Raw genomic sequence first — 18828 nt, 5'->3', positions numbered from 1 at the left:
GCAATGTAAACAAAAGATATGTTAGATGAATTATTACAAATTATTTAAATGATTATGTATGAACGCACATGATAACAACAGTTTGTTTAAAAATGTACCAAATATAAAGCTTAAATTTACATTAGATAACCGTGAAACCATGATTATTCTTCAGACTATATAATCGTACAACGAAAATCTAATTGTTGCATCCATAATTATGCAGTTCAAAACATATGAATGTGTCTGAATGTAGAAGAAAACTACTTCAGCAATGCACTGCTTTTGTTGTGCTTTGAAATACAAGATTTGAATGTTTGTAAAAATAAAAAAAAGCCTACTGTACAATGCACTGATAATATGTAGTTTAAAATACAATATATTAACATTTTAATTTAGAAAAATACAACGTGGGTGTCTTAAGGAGCAAAAATATAACATATGGGCTCTTAAATGCTGTTGTTTCATCACTCATATTGCAAGTCATATCTCTCCGGCCCCTCATTTGGGATGCTTTTCATGAACTGGCCCCCATGACATACTAATTGAATAGCCCTGCTTTAAGGGACAGGCTTAGGGACATCATAGGTGTAGACGTTAATAATATAAGCCTCCTGGGACTTTTGATTAATTTATTAAATGTCTTCTATATGACACAGAGTCCAACCTATTGTGTTTTATTAGCATTTACACCTACCCCAAACCTATCCTTTACAGTTACTTGTTTTATTAACATCTACACCTACCTCAACCCTAAACCTAAACCTAAAACCCTGTGTTAAGGGCCATTGTTAGCGTGTTGCTATTTTGAGGAACTAAAATAGACCGCGCCATTGACCATCTAAAACAGGTCTAAAGTCCAGCGCAGACTGCGTTAGTTATGTGCCTATGTGGGTTCAAACACTTACATATTGCTATACATAAATATCTTTACAAATGTAAACAATTTAGATTTGTCCACAGGTTTGGAGACATTTTTATCATAAGAATAGGACATGTGTTTAGATATAACTCAAGGAAGCTCGCTCTTTATCCTCGCGCTGCAGATGGTCTGTTTAACTGTTTTCTCGTTAATGAAGCGTTCAGTTTTTCCACTTTCAAAGTCCGCCATGTGAATAGCAAATGCGATGTGGCTTGACACAACTGACTCTTAAAGGGAATGGGAGATGAGATTCTGATTGGTTTAATGCATGTTATGCTCAAAACACACCCATAACTCATTAAGAGAATAAGCACAACCCTGTTAGACCATGCGACACGGCGCAAACCATATATTTCTGTCACTATAATAGCAGTGGATTTGGACATGCCCTAAATGCGCTTTAGACTGCACCTAGATCGTTAAAATAGAGCCCATAGACTTCAAATCTGCAGTCCCTAAATTTTGCCTCTTTGTCGCCATCTCTGTTTGAAATGTGTAACTGCAGGTATTTCTGGAATTACAGTACTTGAGTTGAGTGTCGGCGAACAAAAAGCAAATGCAGACGTCTTCTGTATGGATTCCCACCAAAGCCCTCCACTACTACTCAAAATATTTAAAAATATACATTTTCACAGTATGTCTGATAAGATTTTTTCTTCTGGAAAAAGTCTTATTTGTTTTATTTCGGCTAGAATAAAAGCGGTTTTGAATTTTTTAAAAGCCATTTTAAGGTCAAAATTATTAGCCCCTTTAAATTTTTTTGATAGGCTACAGAACAAACCATCATTGTACAATAACTTGCCTAATTCCCCTAACCTGCCTAGTTAACCTAATTAACCTAGTTAAGCCTTTAAATGTCACCTTAAGCTGTATAGAAGTGTCTTGAAAAATATCTAGTCTAATATTATTTACTGTCATCATGGCAAAGATAAAATAAATCAGTTATTAGAAATGAGTTATTAAACCTATTATGTTTAAAAATGTGTTGAAAAAAATATCTCCATTAAACAGATATTGGGTAAAAAAAAATTAACAGGGGGGCTAATAATTCTGACTTCAACTGTAGATATTACAAGCTTACCATTAGAACACTGGCTAGATATGTACTTTCATTTTGGGCTATTTTTAACCAAAAAAGTTCTGTACTGCATCTTCAACATGGGAATAATGTTCTGACAGTCTTAGATGTTCACTGCACAGGTGGTTTCCTCATTAGCTGCCCCAAAAATACTCCAGCATAGTGCAAAGTGTCTACAGATTTATCGCTTCTGAGAAAAGAGTAACCAGAAGTCAACTTCCATAGCGTAATGCTTGTATCCTTTGGTTAGTGGGCTCTTTGAAGTGGTGGGATAGTGGAAGCACGGTAGACTCATTTTCAGGAAGATAAGGGATTCCTGAACTCTTTTTATGCATCTTTGCTTCCTGGAAAGCCACATTTAAGATAAATCTCACTCAGCACCTTCAAAAGTAAATAGGTAAAGAGGTCTGACTGTGAAAGTACAATCCTGTTACAAGAAATACACTCAACTAAGATATTTATATATATTTTTTAAACTCTTTTTTTATTATTATTTATTAATTTTTTTTACTACTACACCTTACAAAAGCCTTATCGTCGATCCCAGTTGTAAGAGCAACAAATAATAACTTCTAGTTGATCATTGGAAAAGTGGCAGAAGGTAGATTTTTCTGATGAATCATCTGTTGATCTGCATCCCAATCATCACAAATACTGCAAAAGACCTATTGGAACCTGCATGGACCCAAGAGTCTCAAAGAAACCAGTCAAGTTTGGTGAAGGAAAAAATATGGTTTGGGGTTACATTCAGTAAGGCGGGCGTGCGAGAGATCTGCTGAGTGGATGGCAACATCCACACCCTGAGGTATCAAGACATTTGTGCTGCCCACCCATTACGTTACAAACCACAGGAGAGGGGAAATTCTTCAGCAGGATAGCGCTCCTCATACTTCAACATCAAAGTTCCTGAAAGCAAATGTCAAGATGCTCCAGGATTGGCCAGCCGAGTCACCAGACCAGAATATTATTGAGCATGTCTGAGGTAAGATGGAGGAGGCACTGAAGGTGAATCTAAAGAATCTGGGAGTCCTGCAAGAACCCTTTCTTTGCCATTCCAGATGACTTTATTAATAAGTTATTTGAGTCATTCCAGAGATGTATGGATGCAGTTATCCAAGCTCATGGGAGTCATACACAATATTAATTCTTTTTCCACTGCACCATGACTTTATATTCTATACTGTACTTTTTTTCTGCTAAGTGACAAGACTTTTGTCTAAGCAAGGTCAGACCTTACTCTCCTAATTAAAAAACTAAAAATCAAGGCATGATCATATTTTGAGTAAAATAAGCGTAATCCAGAGGCCTTTGCTTTTCATATAAGCCATTTCTGATACCAAATGATCAACTAGAAGTCACGTTATTATTTGTTGTTCCCAAAACTTGGATAGGAGACAAGACTTTTGTCAGGCAGTGTACAGAACACAACGGTTAAGCTCCGGAAGAATAGTAGAAGACAAGTAAAGGTCTTTTTCAATGTCATATGTTGACTGGTGATATATGCTACTGTAGAAGCCTTATCATTCCAATTCCAGTTTTTCTAGACATCAGTTTTTACTTGATAATATTCCTGCACTAATTGTAATTTTGAAGAGAAAATTCCACTAGTTCTGCTTTTAAACACTTCAAATTATGTCAGTCTTAAACTTCTCTTACTGTGTTAAGACAGAAAACTGATATTTTCTTATTATATGATTCTGCTTTTTCTGTATATTGATGCAAACACTTGTTTGTAGAGCAAGTAGTGTGACCGTTTTCTGCCGTTTAATATCCCTAGTCATTTCTCCCATTGGCTACTCAGTTGAAAGTTCTAAAACAATTGCAAAAACGAGCGCACTTCCACATTGAAGAATAAGCTCAATAGTGTTCAAAAGTCTTAGTCCTTAGTCTTGAGGCAAAATTCCTGTCCAAAAAACTGTTGTGAAATAGTTACAACTTAAATTGAGCACTTTTTTTGACATATTTTAAAATGTAGTTTATTCATGTAATGACTAATCTGAATTTTCAACATCCTCCTTCAATGTCACATGATCCTTTGGAAATCATTTTAATAGTATGATTTGACTATCAAGAAACATTCCCTACAAATAACAATTATATTATTTCAAATGTAAAGCATTTGTTCCTATTACTTTTTTCAAAGACTTGGCTGTCACATTTGATTCATTTAAAGCATACTTGCTGTTAAAATCATAAGTCCAAGGCACTTGAAAAGTAAGTGAAAAAGTTTTTCTTAACATTGCTTTTCTATAAAACCGCACCTACGCGTTTCAGCATACGTGCCTTCATCAGGGTAATCATCATTGTTATCCTGATGAAGGCAAGTGTGCCGAAACACGTAGGTGCTGTTTTATAGAAAAGCCATGATAATAAAGGCTTTTAAAAAATTTAGCTTAATTTTCGTGCCTTGGATTTATGATTTCATTGTATATATTTATGAATCCCTTACCCAAAGAGCACCAACAAGTATTGGAATCACTGGTTTGATTTTGGATTTGTTTTAAACTAACATCTGTGTTGCTTTGTTTAAAAATGGATTCGTTATTATTATAAAGTATTAAAATCCATTTAATTTAACTGAATATCAGAGCAATACCAAAACCTTAATTGTTGTACAAAGTTAAGTTGCGAGGACTTGCAAAGCTCAAAGCAATTTTTATCCCCCCATGCAGATTTTGGTTTGGGGTCATCAAGTTCATTGCTTTGACTGACAGAATCTGGTTAGTTTCAGAGTAACTTCTGCGTGCTTCATTATACAAGGCTACACAGTTGCCATATACAGTAATTACTAGATAATGCAAACATTCATTCATTTTCCTTCGGCTAAGTTGGTTTATTCATCAGGGGTCGCCACAGCTGAATGAACTACCAACTTATCTAGCACATGCTTCTCACAGCGGATGCCCATCCAGCATAATGCAAACAATCCAATCAAACCCGTTCTCATTCTCCGGCTTTTCTATGTAATTCTATGGCAACACCTATCCCGACACCTATTTGTCATTTTACGAATTCCCACGACAACCCTACATCTAGCAAATCCTGTATTTTGAACGAGACTTTACGCTACTCTGTAAAAAAAATCGTAAATTAGCAGTTTTCCCTATTTTCCTCTGTTTATTTATGTTTTTGAATTGCATTATGGGAGCTTGATCTTTCTTCCAACAACTTTTGACCCTGAAAAGTTGGATAAGTGACTTTTATGAACATTTTTAATAGTTTAAAGTGTTATATTGCCTGGGTTGGTGTTGTATATTATGCTAAAAATAAACTTGTAATAAACTGCCAGTACATTTTCTGTATTTTAAGAACTTATTTCTCTATATAGTATACATTATACTATTTCAAACTAATAAAATGTCACTGTAGAGTTAAATTTTCAACGTCAAAAGTCGACGGAGCAGAGATCAACATCCCATAGTGCAATTCACAACCGTCAATAAATGGAAAACACTTGTGAATAACAACACACAGACACTGTTAGTTAGCAGATTTTTTTTGACAGTGTATATGAGCATTAGGATGTCTGTTTAGCAGCACACACTCACAATGCCGTTGTTGTTGCGGTCCCAGAGCAGCATGGTGCCGTCGTTGCGTGTGGGGCTGTTCAGATAGAGAACCAGGGAATCCACACAGTGCTGCTTGCGGCAGATGTAGGAGATGTGATTCCTGATCACCTCCTTCTCTGTGGCCGGATACATGCCCTCCGTCTCTTTAACTGTGGAAATAAAGAGCGTTATTACATCTGAATGCGACAGGCTCAAATGCCACTTTTAATAATTCAATGGGCTCTATGCACAGCTAGACTTTTAGAGCCAACGATAAACCTCCGGTAAGAGCTTAATATGACTATTTTCAATTTCACATGGTTGTTTTTACAGCATCGATGTTGTAATTTAATTATAATACAGTCAGTTAAATAGACTTAAGAATTCATTTAGTTAAGCGTAAAACGAGATGAAAGACCATTATAACCACGAGCGTCATCAGTAGCAAAAGGCTAGCGAAGAAATTCCATTGAAAATACTGGAGTAAAATAAATTGTCATATTTTAAAGGCATGGTGGGGAGAAATGGAATTTAATGCAGCGCTTCTTGTCCGATCTGAGACCCACTTCATATCGTATATCTAACAGGCAGTGAAGATCGCTGATTTTTAAAGAAATCAGATCTTAAATGAGACAATTTCATAATGGAAAGACAGTTCAGCGGAAGCTCTTGGGCTGCCTGCGCAAAAAAATAAAAGTCTGTGTGCATATAGCCCATTCAAGTTTATTTTTATAGCGCTTTTCACAATAATTATTGTTTCAATACAGCTTTACATAAGTATTACAATCAAAATCAGAAAAGTAAAGATTATTAGGTGCCATAACTTTATTAGTTAAGCTGTGTTGCAGGTAACGCATTACAAGTAATTCAAGTTATGTAATAATATTACTTTTCTAAGTAACGAGTAAAGTAACCCATTAAAATAAGTATGAATATTTGAGTTACTTTTTAAAAAATGTAAATGTTTGCTGTTTAAAATTAGCTGAACGGAGTCACGTTAAATCTCGCACCCAATGAGAGAATGCAGGAACAGACAGAAATGTTGATGGCTGAGCCTTACATTTCTGCAATAGACATGTTCACATTATGTTGAGCGCATTGAAGACAAAGAAAAGAGGATTATCTGAATGGACAGCAAGTTTACTTTTTAATAAAACTAAACGTACAAAAGCAGCAAACACACTGCTTAACTTTAAGTATTCTGTATATACGACATGTATGATGAATAGCTCTGGGGTCAGGAAGTTCTCAGAAGATAACATTAGCCGCATCGGGCCAGTGCGAGCCAGGGCTTTAATCGGGCCAGGCCGGGCCAATAGCCCGGGAGGTTGACAAATGAGGCCGAAATCATGTCGCGTTTCCACTGTCGGGCTAGTTGCTCGCAGCGCATCACGCAAACACCGCCCCCAGAACGTCCCCCGAATCAAAAACAAAAAAGGATATCGAACCTCATTTTCAGCTAAGTTAAAGGAAATGGCACTAGTTAGCTAAGGTTTTCTTTCCCAAACACGCGTTTTAGCTGCCATTTAGCAAACTCAAGTTCATGAACCGATTCGTTCACGATGTTAGACTCATCATGATACTGAATTTTGATGCTAAAAATAATTAAAAAAACATCAATTTCAATTCAATTCAATTCACCTTTATTTGTATAGCGCTTTTACAATGTAGATTGTGTCAAAGCAGCTTCACATAAAAGGTCATCGAATCAGTGACTCTGCATTTTCTCACTAACATTTAAACGCATTCTTAAACACAGCTGATTTGCCATAGTATTCGCCCGTGCTCAACAGAAATGACTGTGATTAACTTATAATTATTTCGATCCAAGACCAACGACGAGATGATCCCAGGGTTTTTATATCCTGGACCAGGCCGAATCCTGAACAGCTACTGTGATGGTCATGGAAGAGTGGAGAACATGAGACTGATTCCTGTGACGCTCCAGAGACAGACGAGTCTTCGCTGAGGCCAGCTTCCAGCCTCTGCCGCTGAGACTGCAGCTCTGCACAAGACGTTTGGCCAGCGGAGAAATTAAAATGGTCGTGCCCAACTGAGCCTGGTTTCTCTCAAGGTTTTTTTTCTTCACTTCCGCCATTAGTAAAGGTTTTTTTCCCTCTCCGCTGTCGCCTCTGGCTTGCATGGTTCGGGATCTGTAGAGCTGCGCATCGTTGGATTTGCCCTTAAATATTTGGACTCTCAGTAGTGATTATTAAACCACACTGAACTGAGCTCAACTGAACTGAACTTAAACACTACAAACGGAACTACACTGTTCCTATTTACTGTGACCTTTTATGTGAAGCTGCTTTGACACAATCTACATTGTATAAGCGCTATACAAATAAAGGTGAATTGATTTGAATATTTACAACAACAACAATTTTTAACAGTTAAAGCTATTCTATATATATATATATATATATATATATATATATATATATATATATATATATATATATATATATATATATATATATATATATATATATCAACACAGTTAACCTGCAGTTATATACTGTATAGGGGATGTTTACACTGTAAGAAATATCCGTAAATTAGCATATGATTCATGTTTAATTTTTTTTTATAAATCTTGATCATTTTTCTGACAACTTTTAACCTTGAAATGCTGGAAAAAGTAACTTTTATGAACATTTTAATAGTTTAAAGTGATATAGTGTTTTTTTACAGACGTATTTCTCTACATAATATATCTTAAACATGATATTATTTAAGATGTCAATGAAAGTCACTTTGTTAAACTACATTTGATTTTCCAACATCAAAAGTCGACAGCAGAGCTCAACATACCATAATGCAATTCACAACCGGAAAATACAAAGTACGGAAACTGTTAGTTAGCAGATATTGTTAACAGTGTATGTGTACATGTTCAATAAAGTGTATTTGTTGTCCTCAAAAGTCAAATTTATGACAACCAACATCAAAACTAGAAAAGTTAAGTTCGTAGACAAACTTTATGGTGGCTTGAGAAAGCCTAGTCTGGAAGTTTGAAGTAATTTAAAAATTCAAATAGTTTTTAAGCAGTTTAAAAACAGTTGGCATAGATAGATAAGTAGGCAGATAAGTAGATTGCTAAGGTGTTGCTAGGGTGTTCTGAATGGTTGCTAGGTGGTTGCTAAGGTGTTGCTAGAGTTTTTTGAGTGGTTGCTAATGTGTTGCTATGCGGTTTCTAGAATATTTAGACTGGTTGCTAGGGTGTTCTGAGAGGTTGCTAGGCAGTTGTTGGGGTGTTCTGAGTGGTTGCTATGGTGTTGCTAGGCGGTTGCTATGGTGTTCTAAATGGTTGCTAAGGTGTTGCTTGGTGGTTGCTAGGGTGTTCTGAGCGGTTGCTAAGCAGTTGTTGGGGTGTTCTAGGTGGTTGCTATGGTGTTCTAAATGGTTTCTAAGGTTTGCTAAGCCATTGCCAAGATGTTGCTAAGCAGTTGTTAGGGTGTTCTGAGTGGTTGCTTGGTGGTTGCTATAGTGTTCTAGGTGGTTGCTAAGATGTTGATAGGGTGTTGTAGGTGGTTGCTAGGCAGTTGCTAAGGTGTTGCTAGGCGGTTGCTAAGGTGTTCTAGGTCTTTGCTAAAGTGTTGCAAGGGTTTTTGGAGTGGTTGCTAGGCAGTTGTTGGGGTGTTCGGAGTAGTTGCTATGGTGTTGCCAGGCTGTTGCTATGGTGTTCTGAATGGTTGCTAAGGTGTTGCTAGGCTGTTGCCAAGATGTTGTTAGGTAGTTGTTAGTGTGTTCTGAGTGGTTGCTAGGTGGTTGCTATGGTGTTGCTAGGGTGTTCTAGGTGGTTGCTAGGCAGTTGCTATGGTGTTTTCTTAGTGGTTGCTGGGCATTTGCTAAAGTGTTGCTAGGCAGTTGCTAGGGTGTTCTAGGTGGTTGCTAAAGTGTTGTTAGGGTGTTCTGAGTAGTTGCTAGGCGGTTGCTAGAGTGTTCTGAGTGGTTACTAAGGCGTTGTTAGGTGGTTGCTAGGGTGTTCTATGTGGTTACTAAAGTGTTGCTAGTTGATGGATAAGGTGTTCTGAATGGGTGCATGGTGGTTGCCAAGGTGTTGTTAGGCAGTTGCTAAGGAGTGGTTGCTAGGACGTTGCTAGCAAATTAGCATGGTTTTAGTATGAATTAGAATTATGCTAGCATGTTTCTAGAATAAACTAGCCCGTTGTTAGCATGGTTCTAGTGTATATTAGCATGTTGCTAGCATGTTTCTAGTATAAATAGCATGTTGTTAACATTACTTTAGTATGAATTAACATGTTGCTAGTATGTTTATAGTATGAATCAGCATGTTGCTAGTATGTTAGTATGATTGTTAGTATGATTCTAATATGGATCAGTAAATTGTTAGTATGAATTGGTATGTTGTTAGATTGTTTCTAGCATAAATTAGCATGTTGTTAGCATAGTTCTAGCATGAATTGGTATGTTGCTAGTATGATTAGTATGTTTGTTAGTATGGATTGGTATGTCGTTAGTATTATTTTTAGTATGGATTTGTATATTGTTAGTATGAATTGGTGTGTTGTTAGTATGTCCAATGTAAAGGCAATGGCAGTTTTTTACAATGGAAGTCTATGGGACAGTTGCTAGTGTGCCGTAAGCGGTTGCTATGGTGTGGCTAGTAAGTTGAAACGTCATCAGTGATTGGCAAATTGGTTTAAATGAGGTAAATGAGCCCAAATTTAAGTCTGAATGATAGTCTAGCGCAAAGTTATGAGGTCACAAATTGGCCCAATTTTAGGTCAATGGGACTTTTCTGAATTTACAAAAGTCAGATCAGTTGGAAAAGATATAGCAACCTGAGTCAAGTTTGGCGTTAGTTTGTTGGTTGTCGTATGAACAGTCTAGCAGAAGATGCAAATAGAAATTAGCCTCAGAAGAAGAAGGATATTAAGTTTATGTAGTACAACAGTATGCTGGCTTTCTCAAGCCTCCATAATGAGTCATTTAAACATCCAGCTGTCCAGTTAAATTATTTTGCTGCACCCAAAATCTGATTCTGAATTCAATATGTGCATTTAGAGTCAGTCATCATCACTATTTCTCTGTATCTCAATAGTGTTTTAGTACTTACAGTAATAACACTCTATCAAAAGTGTAACTAATTATCCTCTGACCTGCTACTTGTCCATTCCCAGCAAAGAAAGTCTTGACGTGGTCCTTATGGAAGCCGTTGTTCCTCAGCATCTGGTAGAAGAGCTGCAGGTTGTGCGCGTGCCGCTGGTATGTTATCTGCTCCTGCCAGCCACCTGCACGTGCACGGGTTAAAGGTTACGCGGCGAGCAGCATACCTGAGAGTGCTGATAATCCTGCTTTTCTGACATCATAGAGGCAGATCTTACAAACGAGCTCTTTGAGTACCTGACAGGAGAACGGCGTGATCACAGGTCTGGTAGAGGCGGCAGGACAGGTGTGTGGCCAGGCGTTGCTGATGGCACCGGCGGGTGTTTTTATTGAGCTCACAGCTGGAGATGGGCACACTGGGGCTGGTCAGAGGCAAAGGCTGCGGGCATCTGGCAAAGTCTGGATGATCTACGGCAAATGTTATTGGCATGATTTAGTTTTTAGTTGAGCAGAGTTCAAATGTAGAGGAAGAATGGCTTTATTTTGTAGTCATTTTCAGACCTGAAAACTTTTCGTCACTGATAACTAGCTTACGAAAGAGACACGTTTACATTTAAAGAGTCCTTATTAGTTCATATTAGTACCTTTTCGATGTGTTTTTATATTTGATGTTTGATTTATTGTCCTACCTTAATAAACACTTAAAGGGATAGCTCACACAAAAATTATTGATGAGCAAGATTTACTCATCCTGGTTCCCAACCTTTGAGATTGTTTTTTTTCTGTTAAACACAAGAGAAGATATTTTGAAAAATGTTGGAAACCAGTAAACATTGACTTTCATAATAGGAAAAACACCCTCAATGGAAGTCAATGATTACCGGTTACACACATTTTTCAAAATGGCTAACTCAAACAGGTTTGTGATGTAGGTGAATAGTGAGTAAATGGTGACTTTTCAGTTTAGAGTAAGCTATCCTTTTAAATGATGTGAAATGTTAAGCTGCAAAATGTATTGATTTTCAGCATATTTTCACATTGGTTATACAAATTCGCCGCTTTTTAACCTATGAAAATAAAAACACATTAGTGTTAATGTGATCACACATTTATGCTGCATTCATGTTGTGTCGCGAGTGATAACTCGAATAACTGAAAACATTTTAACAGTATATCTGATAATCTTTTTTCTTCTGGAGAAAGTCTTGTTTTATTTCGGCTAGGATAAAAGCAGGTTTTAATTTTTTTTTAACATTTTAAGATCAAAATTATTAGCCCCTTTAAGCCCCTTTTTTTCGAAAGTCTACAGAACAAACCATCTTTATACAATAACTTGCCCTTCAGATTTGAAATCATACACTTTTATGCTGTTACATTGTGGGAGAGAAGACTATTAGTAGCTAAAAATGACAGTAGTTTACCTTTTGATGCAATACCTTGATGAGAAATTACAAATCATAGAATATTGTGGTGTAAATTAGGCTGTGATCACATTCTGCAGTGTTCAGCAGATTTTCCAAGAATGATATCCCATGCAGATTTCACATTAAGCTCATACAAATTCTCCATTGTGACAAACAAAAAGCTTGTTCCACTATTGATTTTACAAAATTGGCCTTTTGTATATTAACATTCTGAATAGACATTGTTAACGTGGCCCCACTTTTATTCATGTCATCTTATAATTACCAATTATTAGACCATCCAAAATGACTGAACAAAAGCTGTTATGAATAGCAGTCATTTGCAAATGCCACATTTTAATAAACAAAATTGTTCTACTACCTGCAATAGCTCAAATATATAAATTGTGTTTTGATTGTTTTATAATTATATGAACAGAAACGCCATACAATGACACTTTACTGCTATTTTTAGTGTTTTTATGGCAAGTAATTAATAATATTGTCATAATGTTCTACAAGTACATTTTTCTTGTATTAAGCACTCTTAAAACTAAATTTCTTTAATGGCATTGATGGTTCCATTAAGAAATACATCCATGGAAAATTTTCATTGTTCCAAAGGTTCTTGGATCCTTCATATGGTAACAAATGGTTCTTTTAAGAACTGTTCACTACATAAATCTCTATTTTTAAAGTGTTAGTTCACCAAAATTAGTATTTACTCACACTGAAGTGATTCTAAACCTGTATGGGGTTCTTTTTTTAATCACTAAGCACAAAAGATGACATTTTGAAGAATGTTAAAAACTGGTAACATTTGACACTTGTAGTAGGACAAATAAACATAGTCAAGGTTTCCAACGTTTTACAAAATATGTTCTTTTGTGTTTAACAGAAAAAGAAACTCAAACAGGTTTATGACAAGTAAAGGGTGAGTGAATGATGACAGAATCTTGAAATTTAGTGTGACCTATCCCTTTAAAAGGACATGAAACGCCAAAACACATTTTTTTGAGATGCTGAGTCCTATATACAGTTGAAGTCTTTGAATTTTTTTTCTTTTTTAAATATTTCCCAAATGATGTTTAACAGGTCAAGGAAATTTTCACAGTATGTCTGATAATATTGTTTCTTCTGGAGAAAGTCTTACTTGTTTTATTTTGGCTAGAATAAAAGCAGTTTTAAATTTTTTAACATTTTAAGGTCAAAATTATTAGCCCCTTTAAGCTATTTTTTTCTGTCTAGTTAACCTAATTAACCTAGTTAAGCCTTTAAATGTCACCTTAAGCTGTATAGAAGTGTCTTGAAAAACATCTAGTAAAATATGATTTACTGTCTTCATGACAAAGATGAATCAGTTATATCAAGACACATATATTTAACAAAAAAAAGTAAAAATTAGTTGTTTTTGCATCATTTCGGGCAAATTCATTCTTTTGGTTTGAAAAAAAGTTGAAATTACGTCACAGCGGTTAGATCCTTGTGTAAATTCCAGCGTGTAGACTGGATGTCTGTACTGGCCGGTACAACATGACGTCTTTGAGTTTTCAGTATTAATTAATGAGAAAGACTTCGTTCGAACCAATCAGCGTGCTGTATTGTGAATGAGGTGCAACTTCATTAATATGACAGCTTCGAAGCCTGTTTACACCTGGTATAAGGATATGTTTGTTGAACCAAGACACAAATTCTCTTTTGTCGACTGTAGACCCATTTCCTGATTTCCAAAGGTTTTCTGATCTTTCCAGCTAAGACTACAAAAGAGTCTCGTGCAGTTCAAATATGACCTAGAAATTAAACCACAGAAGATCCATAACAGGGCAGCCACATTCATTTCAGCTCTGATAGCTGTAAAATTGCACTGAATCAGAGTTATCTTGGGTTTAAATCAAGACCGCAATGAGAATATTGTGCCTTCTATGTTTTCTGTCAGAGTATTGGCTTCAACAACACAGGAATTCTTAAGGAATATGTTAGTTGGTGAAGCTTTGGTGGTCTTTTTGAACCACATGAGAATTTACAATGTGCAAGCAGTCCAAGCCAATGTGTTCAACTATCTTTGGAAGTGGTCAAAAATAGACCAAAACATTTTACACCTGTATTCACTATTGAACACCTTACGAGTGCGTGATCATTCCAGTAAGGCTTAAGCACACATAAAAGTACTGTGTGTGTGTGTGTGTGTGTGTGTGTGTGTGTGTGTGTGTGTGTGTGTGTGTGTGTGTGTGTGTGTGTGTGTGTGTGTGTGTATGTATGTGTATATATATATATATATATATATATATATATATATATATATATATATATATATATATATATATATATATATACATACATACATACATATATATATATATATACATACATACATACATATATATATATATATATATATATATATATATATATATATATATATATATATATATATATATATATATACATACATATATATATATATATATACATACATATATATATATATATATACATACATACATATATATATATATATACATACATATATATATATATACATACATATATATATACATACATATATATATACATACATATATATATATATATATAATAAAATCTAATAAAACTGCTCTCTGCATGTAAATCAGCTGGGATTGATGGCATCTGCTTGACAGATTTGTCTTTTGGTGGGTGGGTTTTCGAGCAGAGGACTAAAGGGTACAATCACACCAGTTAGAACAGAGTATTCATTGCATGACATGATCACCTGCTAAATTTAAAACGGTTTTCCTGCAATAGCTGTGCACAGCAATTGTCATACATTACAAATAAGCATCATGTATTTTACAATATATTTAGGACGTTTGCCGATATTGGCAAAGAATTATTATTATTTTTTTTTTTCCTCACTAAAATAAATTTAGATTTTTGGTAACTGGTAACCACTGACTTCCATAGTAGGAAGCTACACTCACTGGCCACTTTATTAGGTACACATTACTAGTACCGGGTTGGACCCCTTTTTGCCTTGAATTGTCTTAATGCTTTGTGGCATAGATTCAACAAGATACTGGAAACATTCCTCAGAGATTTTGCGCCATATTGACATGATAGCATCACGCAGTTGCTGCAGATTTGTCAGCTGCACATCCATGATGTGAATCTCACATTCCACCACATCCCAATGGTGCTCTATTGGATTAAGATCTGGTGACTGTGAAGGCCATTTGAGTACAGTGAACTCATTGACATGTTCAAGAAACCAGTATGAGATGATTCACACTTTATGACATGGTGCATTGTCCTGCCTCAAGTAGCCACCAGAAGATGGGTACACTGTGGTCATAAAGGGATAGACATGGTCAGCAACAATACTCAGGCAGGCTGTGGCGTTGACACGATGCTCAATTGGTACTAATGTGCCCAAAGTGTGCCAGGAAAATATCCCACACACCATTACACCACCACCACCAGCCTGAACCATTGATACAAGGTAGGATGGATCCATGCTTTCATGTTTGTGATGCCAAATTCTGACCCTACCATCTGAATGTCGCAGCAGAAATCAAGACTCATCAGACCAGGCAACATTTATCCAATCTTCTATTGTTCAATTTTGGTGAGCCTGTATGAATTGTAGCCTCAGTTTCCTGTTCTTAGCTGACAGGAGTGGTACCCAGGGTGGTCTTCTGCTGCTGTAGCCAATCCGCCTCAAGGTTCGACAAAAGATTCTTTTCTGCATACCTTGGATGTAACAAGTGGTTATTTTAGTTACTGTTGCCTTTCTATCAGCTCAAACCAGTCTGGCCATTTTCCTCTGACCTCTGGCATCAACAAGTCATTTGCGCCCACAGAAAGACAGGACCATTCTCTGTAAATCCTAGAGATGGTTGTGCATGAAAATCCCAGTAGATCAGCAGTTTCTGAAATACTCAGAGCAGCCCGTCTGGCATCAACAACCTTGCCACATTCAAAGTCACATACTGTAAATCTCCTTTCTTCCCCATTCTGATGCTCGGTTTAAACTGCAGCAGATCGTCTTGACCTTGTCTACATGCCTAAATGCATTGAGTTGCTGCCATGTGATTGGCTGATTAGAAATTTGCTTTAATGAGCAGTTGGACAGGTGTGCCTAATAAAGTGTCAAAGAAGTTAAAGTCTACTGGCTTTCAACATTCTACCAAACGTCTTTTGTGTTAAACAAATGAAATAAACTCAGATCGCTTTAGAACAAGTGGAAGATGTGTAAATGACAGAATTTTAATTTTTGGGGGGTACATTATCGCTTTAATCTTGGTAGAAAAAAATAGAGCAGGACTTTTAATTTTAAGTCCCTGTGACTGCAAAATAAAAAAAAATTGATATTAATATCAGTATGTTTGTCTTAAGTATATTTATAAGCTGGTGTGCTCTAAAACAGTGACAATAGGCGTTTAGAAGATAGAAACATCCAAAGCTTGCAGTTTGTCACTTCCTTTTGTATTATTGTGCATTAGTCATTTACAGTTACAAGAAAATCAGGCATCAAAAACAAAAGTTCCAAAGATAATTGAAATTCAAAGAAACAAAATGGAAGACATTCATAAGACGCCAAATACTGATTCATAATAACTTACATTAGAGCTTTACATTTTTCAAAGCTTTGAGAGACTTCATAAAAAGAAAATATTATTTGAAAGACCACATTTGTGAAAGTTCGTCACTTCCGCCTAAATCAGAGATGACCAAACTAGGGCCCACAGGCCAAAGTTGGCCCATGATAACCTTTGATTCGGCCCTCCATCACCTCTGAGAAGAGAGGCAGAATGTTGGGGCTAATGTCTTTAATACACCGTCTTTCCGATGAGACGATAAACCGAAGTCCTGACTCTGTGTTCATTAAAAATCTAATGGCACTTCTCGTTAAGGGTAGAAGTGTAACCCTGGTGTCCTTGCTTAATTCTCTCTCTGCCCTTAACCATCATGGCCTCCCAATCATCAACATCCACTGAATTGGCTCAATCACAGTCTCTCCGCTCCATCTATAGGTAGTGTAGTAGTGAGCGCACTGGCGGCCTTGTCCTGTGGCTGCCGTCGCATCATCCAAGTGGATGCTGCACACTTGTGGTGGTGTGGAGAGGACCCCCCCCCCCCCCCCCCCCCCCCCCAACTCATGATTGTGAAGCGCTTTGGGTGTATAGCCATATACAATAAATAGGCTATATGAACACACATTACATTACACATTGTCATTTCTAATTTTAGCATACAGTAACCTTTCGTATGTTTGATCTATTGTTAAGCTACAAAAACATATTTTAATTAAATGATCAGATTTTTATGAGCTAACTGTTGCTCAATGGATAGAGCACATTTCAGAAGTCATCGGTGAGCAAATCAAGAAAAAGGCAGGTGCAGCTTGACAAACTCCATTGTGTTATGAATTGAATTCTTCTATTTTCATTATAATAGGTTCATTATAAAATGTAAACATATACATAATGTATTAGTTAATATGATTAAAGTAATGTTTTCTATTTGTTTTAAAATAAATGAGGAAATTATCCATGGCAACTGTAATCTCTATCTTCGGCTCATGTCCCTCAATCAAGTTTGGTTTTTGACCCTTGATGAGAAAAAGTTTGGGCCTTCATGGCCTCATCAATGATTTTCTGATGTCACCTCATACTTCAGTTTCTCATCAAATCTGCAGACCAATCAAATGCTCTCTGGTATCTGGCATGTCCCGCCCCCTTCAATATGTTATTTCTATATGTGCTTGTGCTCAAGCACTCACACTGGCAGATCTGTGATCAAACGAAAAGTTATAGACTAGTGGTGGGCCCTTATCGGTGTTAACATACTGCGTTAACGCAAGACTCTAAGACTCCGGCGATTTAAAAAATTTTTTTTTTTTTATCTATTCGAAATATATTCGTTAATCTATTCTCAAAGTTGAGTTGGGAGCTGGGTCTATTCTACGCAAGCTATGATGACTTTCACCTTGATATTTTAGCGCTGATGTATACCTGGCTGAATTGCACTGTAGGTGACGAGAACGAGTCTTCGAACCTGTGTTTATCCTACTGTGAAACTACCACATCAAACGTGAGGTGCTAACATGGATACAGTTCACTAGAGTGAATCTGATTAATGTTAACTCCACATCTAACGATCAGGCACCTGTAGAGTTTCTGTGTTTGAGTAAAACATACAAATAAAATGGACCGGGTGCTTTCTAAAATGAATGACGGTGAATGAAAGTGAGCTGGTGAGCTGTCTGACAAAAAAGTGCCCTTCTGAATCAAATCAGCAGGATGCCCTTCTAGATCTTTCACTTACTTTGAAGACACTACTGACTACGTTTACATGGACATCAGTAATCTACTTATTTGCCTTGATAGACAATAATATAACTAAGGTGTTTACGTGAAGTGCTTTCATGTAAGAGTTTCCTGTAATTTTAACTGCAGTTTGACAGTTTCACATTCACTCATGAACATTTCATTCATGCCCCCGTGACAAACTGGAGTATTAGGCGCAAATAAGGAGTAAGGACTGGTGAGAGTGTTATGGAATTTAATAACGCATGCCAAATGGAAAGAAAAAACTTATGCCTTTTGCGATGTCTGTGTGTGTGTGGTCCTACATGACGGTAATAGTTTGATTGTGCTGTTTACTTCAATAATGCCACTAATATATGCATACTCCACATGTCTTAATTCCATTTCTGCTTAGTTCAGTTATGACTTTAGTCGGATTTAGGTAATTAAAAAAATTGCTGTTTCAAGCTGATGTAGGCCTACAGTTCAAAATTCATGTTTAACTGAATAATGAACACAAATACATCTTACTGAACAT

At 36.4% G+C, this 18828-nt stretch overlaps 1 protein-coding gene across 1 annotated transcript in view; it reads right to left on the bottom strand.

The window, feature by feature from the left end:
* Nucleotides 1-18828, bottom strand: part of si:ch211-67e16.11 (uncharacterized) — a 45707-nt gene that overhangs the window by 13642 nt on the left and 13237 nt on the right. The window contains exons 3-5 of the mRNA XM_056465711.1: nucleotides 10898-11068; nucleotides 10654-10785; nucleotides 5528-5697 (exon numbers count right to left, since the gene is read on the bottom strand). Of these exons, the coding sequence (XP_056321686.1) occupies nucleotides 5528-5697; nucleotides 10654-10785; nucleotides 10898-11068 (473 nt within the window). The remainder of the gene's footprint in view (nucleotides 1-5527; nucleotides 5698-10653; nucleotides 10786-10897; nucleotides 11069-18828) is intronic.

Source organism: Danio aesculapii, chromosome 9 (genome assembly GCF_903798145.1).
Source record: "Danio aesculapii chromosome 9, fDanAes4.1, whole genome shotgun sequence".
Taxonomy (NCBI): Eukaryota; Metazoa; Chordata; class Actinopteri; order Cypriniformes; family Danionidae; genus Danio; species Danio aesculapii.
Note: the sequence above shows the minus strand (reverse complement) of the source record. Positions and strands in the feature narration are given on the sequence as shown.